The sequence below is a fragment of the Xyrauchen texanus genome, chromosome 25 (assembly GCF_025860055.1).
Source record: "Xyrauchen texanus isolate HMW12.3.18 chromosome 25, RBS_HiC_50CHRs, whole genome shotgun sequence".
Classification (NCBI taxonomy): Eukaryota; Metazoa; Chordata; class Actinopteri; order Cypriniformes; family Catostomidae; genus Xyrauchen; species Xyrauchen texanus.
The window spans coordinates 27,525,043-27,539,340 of NC_068300.1; the positions used below are offsets into that span (position 1 = coordinate 27,525,043).

A 14,298-nucleotide genomic window follows, 5' to 3' on the forward strand; every position below is an offset into this window, starting at 1 on the left:
TTATTGCTTTATTCATAATAATTAAATAAAAGTCATTTTAAGACATGTTGTAATGAACTGCCATCAACACCAGATGAGATGGCATTTCGCTTTCTCTAAAAACCTCTTTGTAATATTGCCCAACATGGGTTGTGGGTCTCAACATATAGGCTACATGTTTTGTTTTTTCTAACGGATTACCACGCCTACTCTGTAACTAGTATAAGTGTTATAAAAACTGTTATAGGCAGCTCTTCTGCTCGATGACCGACGATAGTGGTATTATACTGGACAACCGAACAGATGAGAATAGTCTCTGCGATGGAAAATGACAACAATCAGCCGGTATACTATATCTATTTTTGCAGATAATTATTTTAGAGTATTGACTAAACTCCAAAAGTTGGATATTTAAAACAGCTGCATATGAGACTATTTTCATTTTGAATGTTAATATTTTAAACAAAAAGTGCTTTCAAATTAACATAGAAATATAAAACAAGATGAAAAATAATTCTCAGGATGCTTCTCTATTGATTCACTTCAGAGAGCACCAGGCATCCCTTTATCCAGGAAGCTGTGCTATGCTGTTGGAGGAATGCCTTATCAAATGACTTCAAATGCCAAGGGCTTCTTCATGCAGATCTTTTTACTGGATGTTGTGGAGGTGAGTGTGACGATGAGGGCATATTATTTACGTTTAACAATTTTTACATTTACAAGTTCTGAGGAAATTATGCATTATGGAAATGCATTTTCTAACCACACCCTTCAATTTGGGGAGCAATCCATGAAAAGACCCTACACATCTGTAGTGTTAATGTTATTTGTTTGAATTGTTGAATTGTTAACAACTGATTATTTATAAAACAAGGCTCCATCCTGGTCTTGCTCAATTCTTGCTTAATTTGCATGTCATATCTGCACGCCATATTTAAAGCTATTTTTATAAACTGTTAGCACAGGAAGTAAAAAAGCAGACCTGTGAAAGATTCTGTAAAATTTAATGTATTGCCTATAACTGCCTGTCAGTTATAGGCAATCTCTTTCTTTGAACTGGTTTTTATAGTATTGATGACAGGTATATAACAAAAATTGGAGAGTAAACATTAGTAAATTCCATAAGACATGTTTTAGGAAAAATCAGTGAATGTGTCTACATATTTGTAATTTTCTTTAGTCCAAGTAAATTAATTTGTTATAGATGGGGGCCTTCTCTGCATCCATCATTCTCTTCCTCGGTCGAGCTTGGGATGCCATTACTGATCCTCTGATTGGATATACTGTGAGCAAGAGCGGCCGGACACGAATCGGCAAACTCATTCCCTGGTGAGTGACAGGAGAAGGCCGAAAGCATGACTCTGAAAACATTTGTGCTCATGAGAGTTATTAAAGTATACCAGTTAATATCAAAATAGGTGTAAAGCACTTCCTAAAATCTAACACATTTCACTCAAAAGGGGCATCCTAGACCTGTTTTAAAAGAGGCCACCAGTAGCAGTGTGAACATAGCAGTTCTTTACATAAGTGAATGACGTTAATAGTTGTATAATCTACAGTATATAAATAGTATATACACTACCGTTCAAAAGTTTAGGGTCACTTATTCATTCTTTATTATAATAACTTGTTTTCCTTCACATTTTAGAATAATAGTAACGTCATCAAAACTATGGAATAACATAAATGGAACTATGTTGTGACTAAAAAAATCCTAAATAAATCAATCCCAGTCCCAATCCTGTAAATTCAAGTCGCATTTTGCGTGTGGAAATCCTCTTACTTTCACTATTAAACATAGCCGTGTGTTCTACTGTTGATTGTGATGTGAATACACCAAGCTTTTTAGTGATCTCCAATCACGATCATTCAAGATTATTTTCCGACCACATTTCTTTCGTGAAGCTGACGGTTCACTATTCTTCCAGGTTTTAACAATGCACTGGACAGTTCTTAACCCAATTCCAGTTATTTCAGCAATTTCCTTAGTGGTGTTCTTTGCTTGATGCAGGCCAATAATTTGCCCCTCCTAACATCTTATCCATGACCACAGGATTTGTCTCCCAACATGGTTGTTTAAAGGGGTCATATAATGGTACATGCACTTTTTCAAGTTGATTGTACTGAAATGTGTGTTGGCTGTGCCTGTACACAACCATCCTATTATGATAAAAATCCATCCAGTGTTTTTGTTTTAATCTCCTTATATATTTTCCCCTGCCTCAAATCGAGCCGTTCGACCGTGTGACGTCACACGGTCGAACGCCCCTCCCAGGATTGTTGATTGACAGCAGTGTTTCAACACAGACCCGCCCTCGCTCGTGAGCGAGCTGTCAATCATAGTCTGTCATCATTGTTGATACACTGGAGCAGAATGGTGCCTAAGCGATTGTGGTCCGTCATGTTTTGCGTGAATCATTTTTCACCAGACTGCTTTATAAACGAGGGTCAGTATAAAGCTGGTTTTGCTAAGAAGCTGCTGCTGAAAAAAGATTCGGTACCAACTATTTATATTCCCTCTGCACCTCCAGAAGAAGTAAGTGTAACGTTTTATTAACCTTTATATTAATCTTTGCAAATCACTTGCACGCTTCACAATTAATGTGGCTAATGTTTACACTCAGGGTACATTACCGCATGTTTTCCATAACGTTACGACGTTCTCAATATAATTCATAATCCCACGTTTATAATGAACAACGCGTTATGGTTATTGTGTTATTAAAAACTGTGTACGCAGGTGTTACAGTTAACATGGTAACACTAAGTTACACCTGGTTTACTTGTATGTTACTGATTAAGAAGTAATGTCAAAAAAACAGTTCTACGGAGAATAACTCCAGAACGGAGGGGCGGGGTGACCAAAGCTCATTATCATTTAAAGTCATATGCTCTGAAACGGCGTGCTGAAAACAGAGCTGTTTTTGAGCAGGTAAAATTAGTGTTTTCTTAAAATACTAATGAGAATTTTTAATAAAAGTATATTACAAAGTTTTCATTTAGACCCTCAAGATTCATATTAACTTGTACAAAAATGGCATTATATGACCCCTTTAAGAAACGAGAAGCTACACACTGTATCAGTTAGGTTTAAAGTAATTGCTGCCAGCTAAAACATATTAATCACTGTAATAATGATCGAATCAATGGCTCTTAAGTATCTGCTTATTTAAATCCAAATGGCAACTTTTTTTTGACCAGGCAATGTATGTATATATATATATATATATATATATATATATATATATATATATATATATATATATATATATATACATTTTGTACAAGTTTGGACCAACACTTTTTTTTTTTTACAATATAACAATAATGGATCTTAGTTCTCATACATTTAGTATCTTTTAGATACTAATATTTCTTTAGGAAGTTGCATGCAAATTACACTTGTGCTTCTGACCTATTTCTATTTTTTAACATAGAAATTATGGATTTCTATGGGAATAGTGTGCTACTGATTCAAATGCATTAAAGAGTACAACAGTTTGGTTCTAGAAGTAAAAATCCAATAAATTATTTCCATAAGGGAGTTTTTTTTTTTGATAAATGAAAGCAGCATAAGGTGAACAAAAATGTTTCTGTGGCCCGCGGTCTCTGATGCTATCTGCCTGTCAATCTTTTGTGCATTCTCATAGTATTGTATTTGTAGCAAATTATTAAGGCTTAATTATACCTTTATGCCATGTTGCTCAAAAGAGTTGTCAGTTGAGGATGCTGTTTTTGACAACAACTTCTGCTTGGTGATGGTCTCAATAGCCACTTTTCCACTATCGGGCCAGGGCTATCAACTGGCCAGCCAGTGCCAATAGACTCAGACCTTGAGCTGCAAGACCAAAATTGTTCTGCATTCCAACCATCAATCAAATAAGTCTGCAGCGTTGCCCAAAAACCTGCCCTTAAAATGCCACTGAGGTGCCAACATTACACACCTCACCAATTTCACAAGCAAGATGGAAGCTCAAATTGAGGTATCATGTTATCTAGTTATCTAGAATATTGAGTTTATATTGAATGCAAACAACAAGATTAGTTAGCATTGCCAACTCAACGACTGTAACTGCCATGGTGTCCCAAGAGGTCTCTCCACTAACAGTGGGACGATGCCCATCTATGAATGCTCACAGAACAATAGAAAGTAATTTATTTGGGCACCACTTTGTCCATTGGGCATTTTAAAGGATTTGTACTGTGCTTGCACAGTATTAAATATTATACATTTAAAATATGTTGTTTCTCGACTTTAGAACTGTTTTTTCATAGGGATTTCATAAAATGGGAAAAGTACTTTTGGAACCAAGACAGATGAAAAAGTGGGCTGGCACTTTTGCACTCTTTTTGAATGTGCATTTTTATGTTTTGCATGTGTACTCTCTGCTTAACTATGCTTTGCGTGCAGGATTGTGTTCTCAATGCCATTGGGGGTCCTATCCTACATCATGCTCTGGTATACTCCACAGGATGCCATGTCCCCTGCCTCCAATTTCTGCTGGTACTTCACATGGTGCTGTCTGTTTGACACCTTCATGAGTGTAAGCTCACACATCATTATCAAGAGCATGCTCACAGTTAAAAATTCACACATCAAAAGTAAAAAAATGTTTAATTGTCATGAAAATCTCCTGCATAGGGGGACATCCATAATTAAGTTATTTTTGAAAAACATGTCTTCATCTTATACAAAATAAGGGAAATTATGACTGGAATCTCGGTTAGCCATATGACACATTGGATTCTCTTCAGTACTTCTTAGTGCACATAAATCTATAGTTCTGTTAAATTAATTTGAGTAAAGAATGGCTTAAATTTAGTTAATCAGAGGTAACATTAATCAGACTAATGTTGGCTTCCCACAAATCACAACCATCAACAACAAAACAACAACAATTATCATAAGAATTAAAACTATATACATTTTAAATATCAAGTATTATTATTTTTTACAAAATGTTACTTGTTTTGACCAAAAATTCAAGAGCAAGGGCTCATTTCAAGTACTGTTTAATTAGGACCACTTACATTTTTTTTTATTAATGACAACTTTAGGGATTAGAGAGTAACGGTAACTTAATTAAAGTATACTAACTTAAGAATAGTAAAAAATTAAGCCTTAAATGGTTAGTTCATCCAAAAATGAAAATTATCCCATAATTTACTCACTCTCACTCTCTAGGTGTATATGACTTTCTTCTTTCAGCCAATATCAATCAGAGTTATATTTAAAAATATCCTGCACATTCACTGGCTTCCTCTATCTTCTGCGCATTCGCGTTCGCATTCGTCACTTCTCACCGGAGCTTACACTACAGCTTTATCATATGACAGAACTCATCTCTCTCATGAACATGCGGACGGCTGTTACCAGAAGCCAGTGATTATAGTTTATAAATTTATAAATATGGATATTTGTCTTTCAAAAATGCATCGCTTCAGAAGGCCTTTATTAACCCCCTGGAGCCGTATGGATTACTTTTTTGATGGATGGATGTGCTTTTTTGGGCTTCAAAATCTAAGGTACCATTCACTCCCATTATAAAGCTTGGAAGAGCCAGGATATATTTTTATATAACTCAGATTGTATTTGACTGAAAGAAGACAGACATATAAAATTAGGATGGCTTGAGGGTGAGTAAATTATGGGATAATTTTCATTTTTGGGTGAACAAACACTTAAAATGTATTTTACTATTTGAGATAACTAATAGTATTTACAGTGTTGAGTTAGACAGAATGTGCATACATTTTAGATTGCACACAAATAAACAGTGTCACTGTGGTACCCATTACTTTCCTGTGAAGTGGTCAATGTGATGCATACTGTACTCAAGAATGAAATGTGGTACTTACCACTACTGCAGTTTTCAAACAACTGTAGTCACTTGTGTAACATTGTAAAGAGATTAATGGAAGGCGAGAACTGGCTTGACAATATAAATCATATTTTAATGTACACTCACCTAAAGGATTATTAGGAACACCATACTAATACTGTGTTTGACCCCTTTTCGCCTTCAGAACTGCCTTAATTCTACGTGGCATTGATTCAACAAGGTGCTGAAAGCATTCTTTTGAAATGTTGGCCCATATTGATAGGATAGCATCTTGCAGTTGATGGAGATTTGTGGGATGCACATCCAGGGCACGAAGCTCCCGTTCCACCACATCCCAAAGATGCTCTATTGGGTTGAGATCTGGTGACTGTGGGGGCCATTTTAGTACAGTGAACTCATTGTCATGTTCAAGAAACCAATTTGAAATGATTCGAGCTTTGTGACATGGTGCATTATCCTGCTGGAAGTAGCCATCAGAGGATGGGTACATGGTGGCCATAAAGGGATGGACATGGTCAGAAACAATGCTCAGGTAGGCCGTGGCATCTAAACGATGCCCAATTGGCACTAAGGGGCCTAAAATGTGCCAAGAAAACATCCCCCACACCATTACACCACCACCACCAGCCTGCACAGTGGTAACAAGGCATGATGGATCCATGTTCTCATTCTGTTTACGCCAAATTCTGACTCTACCATCTGAATGTCTCAACAGAAATCGAGACTCATCAGATCAGGCAACATTTTTCCAGTCTTCAACTGTCCAATTTTGGTGAGCTCTTGCAAATTGTAGCCTCTTTTTCCTATTTGTAGTGGAGATGAGTGGTACCCGGTGGGGTCTTCTGCTGTTGTAGCCCATCCGCCTCAAGGTTGTGCATGTTGTGGCTTCACAAATGCTTTGCTGCATACCTCGGTTGTAATGAGTGGTTATTTCAGGCAAAGTTGCTCTTCTATCAGCTTGAATCAGTCAGCCCATTCTCCTCTGACCTCTAGCATCAACAAGGCATTTTCGCCCACAGGACTGCCACATACTAGATGTTTTTCCCTTTTCACACCATTCTTTGTAAACCCTAGAAATGGTTGTGCGTGAAAATCCCAGTAACTGAGCAGATTGTGAAATACTCAGACCGGCCTGTCTGGCACCAACAACCATGCCACGCTCAAAATTGTTTAAATCACCTTTCTTTCCCATTCTGACATTCAGTTTGGAGTTCAGGAGATTGTCTTGACCAGGACCACACCCCTAAATGCATTGAAGCAACAGCCATGTGATTGGTTGATTAGATAATTGCATTAATGAGAAATTGAACAGGTGTTCCTAATAATCCTTTAGGTGAGTGTATAACTGAACCACAAATACAAACACACAAAGATGTTGGACAGCTTTCTGTAAATCTCTCTGTCGTAAATATCTCCTTTATACTTCTCTGAGGCTTGATTAACCTAATTAGGGGCCGGGTGTGCAAAATCATGACCCGCCCTCCGCCCTGTCACAATCATGTTTGAAATATTTGTGCTTATCCACATTATGGTTCATACTTGATTCCAAAAGCTTTTCTCTCTCTTGTTCAGTGTTACCATGTGCCCTATTCGTCCCTAAACATGTTTCTGGGAGGTAATGAGAGAGATCGAGACTCAGCCACCGGCTACAGTAAGAAAAACATATTACTATACCTACACTCAGTTCCTCTAAACCAGTGCTTCTCAACTGGGGTTTCCTTCAGAACCAAGATTTTACTTTGAGCATCATGTTGTGACCCAAGACAGTATCAAACCACCAGTTAAGAACCACTGCTCTATACAGTTTTACAATATTTTCCTACAATTTAAAAATGAAAATCTCAAGACATATGCCCCAAAATATATTTTGTTTTTACTGTATGAGTATTAACTGCTTGTAATAATAATAATAATATTTAGCTGATGAAAATCTCTTTATAGATTAATCATCAGTGAAGGAAATTCTAATCTACAGCCTTTTTATTATTTGGAAGAGGCAGAGAGTGGAAATAGAAAGCAGAAACTTGGATATATAGGATGTAACTTTAACAGAAATATATTTACTCTATAAAAGAAGAAAGCAAAACAATGGAGAGCTGTGTTCTCTAACAATTTCAGGAATGGGAATGGAAGTGTTTGCTACACTGGCGGGAGCCACCATTCAGGGTCAGATAGTGGGGGTGTACCACGCCAAGAAATCGCAAGCATGCAGCTCGCAAAATGACACAAAATTGCCCGTTGGGAACGTCACGACCTCACCTGATGGCATTTCTGAGACACTTCAAAATACAGTGAGACTTAGCACATTTTTAGTTTTGGTTAAAAAAACTTTAATACAGTCAAAATAATGTGTAAAAGATACTCCCTGATGTTTTGAGCAAACTTGGGGCCTTTGTCTGAAACTGTAGTGCCAGAGAATGCAGTGCCAGTCTACTGTACTCTTAACCTGTGCCCCATACAGGCTATATAGGACCATAAACACTCCATATATAATTTTTGAAATAATTTACCACTAAATATAATCAGCAACAAAGTTTCTTCTATTTTATAACCAGTAATAGGAATTAGACAAGATATTTTAAGGTCAACCATTTTGTAACGAGTTGTGCTAAACTTGCTTAACTAGCCAAACTGCTAAACTTGACACACAGTCATTTACTTCTTTCTAGTATTCTTATTCCATACTTGAATATTTTTATGGATGTTGCAATGTTTTAACTGAATGGATTTTTAATAGTCTTTAATTTCTGTAGAGAAGAGCCTATTTGACTGCTGCACTATTATTAGGACTGCTTTATTTCCTGTGTTGCCTTGTGCTTTTTATTGGAGTAAAAGAGCAATTAGGTAAGTCCAACATACATACACAGACTTAATTTTTGTTTTCGGTCAGTGGACAGAATTTAGTGTCTTCTTGTCTAATATAAATATGTACATTTGTGGTGTGTTTACTTTTCACCCTAGCTCCTCTGAGTAAACTGGACCGCATAAATAAGTCCTACCTAACTAGTATGAAGATGGTGGTGTGTCACATTCCATATGTGCAGCTTGTATTTGGCTTCCTCTTTTCTTCAATTGCCTTCCAGGTCAGAGATTTGTCTTTTTGAATCATCAATGTATATTGAAGTGTTTGGGATCATTAAACCCAATACACTAGAAGTACAGAGGTTTCAAATGTTGCTTGCTTGTATAAACAAAAAAAAAAATTACCAAGAAATCTTCAATTATGGGACCTATTTTAAGAGTGCAATGCCATACTATAAGTCATACGTGCAAAGTCCGTGGGCATGGCACTGATGTTTTGTTATTTTCGTGCAAGAATATGCTAAGTCTAGGCGCAAGTGGGATTGGCGAAATTTCACACTATTATAGCACCAGAGATATAAACAAAGACATCACATTCATAATAAATTGGTAGTGTAAATGGACTGTATTATATAAATTACAAGAACAGAAGTTGGGACTTTCTTTTTGTGCATAAACTTGTGTCCTTTTTTAATTCTTGTGCTCTTTGTATGTCAGGCATATTTCTATGACAGTGATATGCTCCTTTTATACACATGGAAAATGTGGTTCTCATCAGAATTTTGATTTATGCTCAATTATAGCGAGTGTAAGTATTATTAATCATCTACTGACAGAATGAACAGTGATTGTACTGGAACACACTTCACTTCTACTGGTCAATTTTGATTTTTAAAAGTTATTTATTGAAACATGATCAAATTAAACTAAAATATTTCTAAATTGAAATTGCCCTTCAAATTATATGAAAATATAATCAAAATAATGATGGGGGTTAAACTCAAACTTTTGAATCTCTCCCACCCTTTTGCAGTGACTTAAAAATCACTCCACGACAACAGGTGGAAAAATGTCAGTACAAATTGGATCATAAATATAATTGTAAATATAAATAATAATTGAAAAATTACCCATGACCTAAAGATAGTTTAACACAAATCTCATTAATAATTTTTTGGACATGAACTTTATTACTGCCTGTTGGTGGAATCTCAAAACTGCAAATGCAGAAACTGAGTATAGGCTATGCTGCGATAAAATGTGATTTTGATACGTGCTATTTCTCAGGAAAATAGCAAATTGCGCTTTGCGCTACTTCATTACCATACACCCACAGTTTGTGTACAGACACTCCCACCCACGGCCACTTGCACTGACATGTAAATTGCACTTAGAATTAGCATTCCAAAGAAAATTGGATTTGCACACTCATTAATTTTCATAATCATGTAATCCATAAAGTAACTAATCTGACAATCAAAATGTAATATAATCTAATTACAAGTACTTGTTTTTTTGGAATCGGAGTACAAAATCCAGATTATGTGTTGTACATTACTACTCAACACTGCTAGTCATAGAGTTGATTGGGATCTGATGGAGCATTGTTATGAGTGCAGACGAGGGCAGATGAGGAGTTTGGATCTACTTGCGGATTTTATTAATTAAAGGAGAAAACAAGACAAACAGGAACAAATGAAACATCCACATGGGAAAAACAAAACTAAAACAGGAGAACATCGAAGGTACACGGAACTGGATGAACACGACAGATTGAAAAAAACGGCAAGCCAGGCAACGGAGCAAACATCGGAAACATCAAAACAGTGAAAAACGAACGACAAGGGAATGGAGAAACAGCAGGGTTTAAATACACAGACACATGATGAAAACAAACGACAATCAGGTGCGAACAATGACAGAATGATGAGGACCGGGAAACATGGGAAGTGTAGTTTGTGACGGTGACACGAAACACGGGGCAGACAACAGGGGATCGTGACAAGCATATTGTCAATTCCTCTGTCATGGAAAACCTGGAAATATAAGGGAATTTTAAAATTGTGTTATACAGGACGGCAAAAGTCATGGAAATTCATAATATCTTAAAGTCATACATAAGCATTTTTCTAGTTTTGTTCTGCTCTAAATATTTAATCACCTAGATGTTGCTCTCATGTACTGTAAAGCTAGTGTAGAGTACAATTTGCTTTTAAGACCATGATGTTCGATTTATCTGCAAATCGTTTTAAGTTTACAAATTGCTCTATATGATTTATTAGCCAGACTTTCTAATTAAAATAATTTTGTAAATTCCACATCTCGTAATCAGAAATGCCATGTAAAGGTCATGGAACATGATTGACCAATGTCCTAATAATGATGTTTGTTGCAGATGGCTCAGGGAAATTTTGCCTTGTTTTGTACTCACGCAGCAGATATGGGACAATATTTTCAGCACCTTGTCCTCATTTTACTGGTGAGGGATCCATTATTTCAAAGTGTATTCTACATTTACATTTGTGAAGTAAATTTTTTTCAGAAATAACCTTTAAAACTTTTGTTCAATTTCCAAAAACTATTGAACTAATAATACCTCATTATGCAGTATGGACTTTTTAGTTACATACATTATAATACTCTTTGCTCTTGTGCAGACAGCAGCCACATTGTCCATTCCATTATGGCAGACACTCTTGGTCAAATTAGGCAAGAAGACCACCATATTCATCGGCCTATCAGTGAGCACTACTCTTTAAGCCTTTTTCCTGATTTATTTTTAAATGCATAGAGAAAGAATAGGAATGCTATTAAAAATGTAACTGTATGTTGTTAATATTAAATGCAGCAATGTAATGTGAATGCAAATACTTTTTAAATGTTGATTTTTGGAACAAATAGTTAATCCTTTCCTTTGTTTCATACCTCTTTCTCTGCAGTCTTATATCCCAGCTTTAACTGTAATATCCCTAGTGAGGAGTAATTTTCCCGTCTTCATCATTATGTCTGTGTTAGCTGGGACCAGTCTGGCAGCCCTCTATCTGCTCCCTTGGTAATATAACCCTCATCTAATATCTCTCCATTGTTCAAACACTCACTACAACACATACTCGACCCAAGCAAATGCACTTCTCTTGCTTTTATAAAACATTACGTAAACCAGATGGTGGTCGTTTGGGAATTAGTTGTATGGAGTTTGGCATCACTGGTGGATTCAGAATGAATGATGTAATACTGAAACTGGACCCCACTCAGACAAGAAAAGCCTATCCTCCCAATCTGTAATGCACAAAGCTAGAATCATTTATATACTGTATATATAAGTTGTGTACTGTATCTACACTTGGCTCTTTATTAGGAACACCTACTTTTTCATGCGATTATCTAATCAGCCAATTGTGTGGTAGCAGCGCAATTAATAAAATCATGCAGATACAGGTCAGGAGCTTCAGTTAATGTTCACATCAACCATCAGAATGGGGAAAATGTGATCTCAGTGATTTTGACTGTGGCATGATTGTTGGTGCCAGACGGGTTGGTTTGAGTATTTCTGTAACTGATGATCTCCTGGGATTTTCACGCACATCAGTCTCTGGAGTTTACTCAGAATGGTGCCAAAAACATCCAGTGAGCTGCAGTTCTGTGAACTGAAATGCCTTGTTAATGAGAGAGGTCAACGGAGAATGGCCAGACTGGTTCAAGCTGACAGAAAGGCTACAGTAACTCAGATAACCAATCTGTACAATTGTAGTGAGCAGAATAACATCTCAGAATGCATAACATGTCAAACCTTGATTCGAATGGGCTACAACAGCAGAAGACCATGTCAAACACTCAATACTTAAATAAACACCAATAATTGTTCAGTTACAAATATAATACAAAAACAATGTCATACTACCATAGAATCATACGTTTTTTAAATATTTTAGGTCCATGTTGCCAGATGTGGTGGATGACTTCAAGGTCAAGAACCCTTCTTGCCAGGATCTAGAACCATTGTTTTACTCCTGTTATGTTTTCTTCAACAAATTTGGAGGAGGAATGGCTATTGGAGTCTCTACCTTGGTACTACAGTAAGAGCTTCCTCCAGTCAAACTATTTTATAGTTGGTGAAAAATACAGAATAATTCACAACAATGATTAGAAAGTGGAACTAGAAAATATACGTAACGCTAGCGGTGGAAAGGATGTTGTTGCACATGCCAATGTTTTCCTTTTCAAACATTTGCTGAGCATAATCTCTTTTTCCTTTTTTTATGATGCTAAAAGTTACTGCTTTTGTGATTTCACACTGCTCCATAAAATGTTCTCTTCCCTTTTGCTTAACTCAGTTTTGCAGGATACAAACCTGGTGCCTGTAGGCACAATCCTGAGGTTATATACTCACTGCGAATTCTTTTCGCTCCTGTGCCCATTTGTCTTCTGCTGGTGGGCATAGTGATGTTTTACTTCTATCCTATCAATGAAGAGCGACGGCAGCAAATCCAGAAAGCATTAAGGAAAGCAGGGTGAGTTTTCCTCTTTGTGTATGGTAAATCTCATGAATATGTCATATATAATGTACATTACATGCTTACTTTTCTTACTAATGCTTTCCAGTTTTTGGAAGACTAGATTATAAATTAGAATAAAAGAGAGAATGAGAAAGAAGCAATGTTGATATACAGTACATTTAAATAACAATAACAATTTATTTTCGTATGTGGCCACTACTTCTTTCTGTATAGAAGTAACTTCTTGAAGTCCTTACATTCATGTTTAACATCCAGTTTTACATAAGATGTCTAATAAGATGCAATAGCTGTTTTAAATGTGCCTTCACTGTGTTGTATTTATATACACAGGGCAGAAAACAGCATGAAGGAAGAAGAACTGAGGATATGAAGCAATTAGTATTTCACATATACAACTTTTGTAACATTGACAGGCTCTCCAACTGAATCATGAACATGTTTTGTTTTTTTCATCTCAGTGTAATACTTTCTCTTGATCAGTGTTTCTCAATCTTTCTCAGTGGAGCTCCCCAAACACTGCATATTTAGTAGTTTAATTGACTGATTTCAGCCCATGGGGTGCTCCAACACACCCAAATCAGGCCATGGAGAACTATACTTATATAGTTAAAAGGGTCATATAATGATAACTTAAAATGTCCTTTATAGGGACTGGAAAGATTCCAAGGAATGAAAAACTAACTAAATGGTTTTCAGAATGTAACTGAAAACGGAATAAAGTCCTTTTCAAATGTTCCCGAGTGAAAACATTATTTTGAAATATTGGTTACAGAAAATTTTCGAAATTACACCAATTCCTGTTGTCCAAAAAAATAAGACATCTCTCTTTTTAGTTGAATATGATTATGTGCTTTAGTTCTGAAGGAAATTGCTGCATCACAAAATATATTGTCTTATAGCATGCTGAAGACCTTTTAGACAATTATGTATAATTACTATATATACATGCATGGTTAATCATATACAAATACATTTTTGGGGGTAAAAAGTGCATTTCTCAATTGTTCCCAAGTCTTCAATGATTATTGTTAGAAATTAGGCATTAATACAGATTTGATGCTGCCGGGCTCTGATCGAGAAGCAGGTTTTTACATAAAAATAAAATATAAATTGGCCAGCATAAGATGGCATTTAGTCCAAACAAGCCCAAGCAGTAT

The 14,298-nt window shown here is 36.2% G+C and overlaps 1 protein-coding gene across 1 annotated transcript; it reads left to right on the forward strand.

Moving 5' to 3' along the window:
• The first annotated feature begins 252 nt into the window (after positions 1 to 252).
• Positions 253 to 14,113, forward strand: LOC127618655 (sodium-dependent lysophosphatidylcholine symporter 1-like). Its single transcript, XM_052091231.1, has 14 exons — positions 253 to 324; positions 527 to 646; positions 1,184 to 1,308; positions 4,391 to 4,523; positions 7,395 to 7,473; positions 7,941 to 8,113; positions 8,576 to 8,666; positions 8,784 to 8,905; positions 11,020 to 11,103; positions 11,282 to 11,365; positions 11,564 to 11,676; positions 12,557 to 12,700; positions 12,959 to 13,135; positions 13,472 to 14,113. Exons 1-14 carry the CDS (start codon positions 283 to 285, stop codon positions 13,509 to 13,511), a joined length of 1,527 nt encoding a protein of 508 aa, XP_051947191.1. The 5' UTR covers positions 253 to 282; the 3' UTR covers positions 13,512 to 14,113.
• The last annotated feature ends 185 nt before the right edge of the window (positions 14,114 to 14,298 follow it).

Bases quoted from the DNA above. Each gene is read 5' to 3' on its own strand.
- LOC127618655 (XM_052091231.1), top strand. From the start codon at position 283: ATGAGAATAGTCTCTGCGATGGAAAATGACAACAATCAGCCG. The intron at 647-1,183 runs GTGAGTGTGACG...AATTTGTTATAG, and splicing joins TTTTACTGGATGTTGTGGAG to ATGGGGGCCTTCTCTGCATC. The intron at 7,474-7,940 runs GTAAGAAAAACA...TAACAATTTCAG, and splicing joins AGACTCAGCCACCGGCTACA to GAATGGGAATGGAAGTGTTT.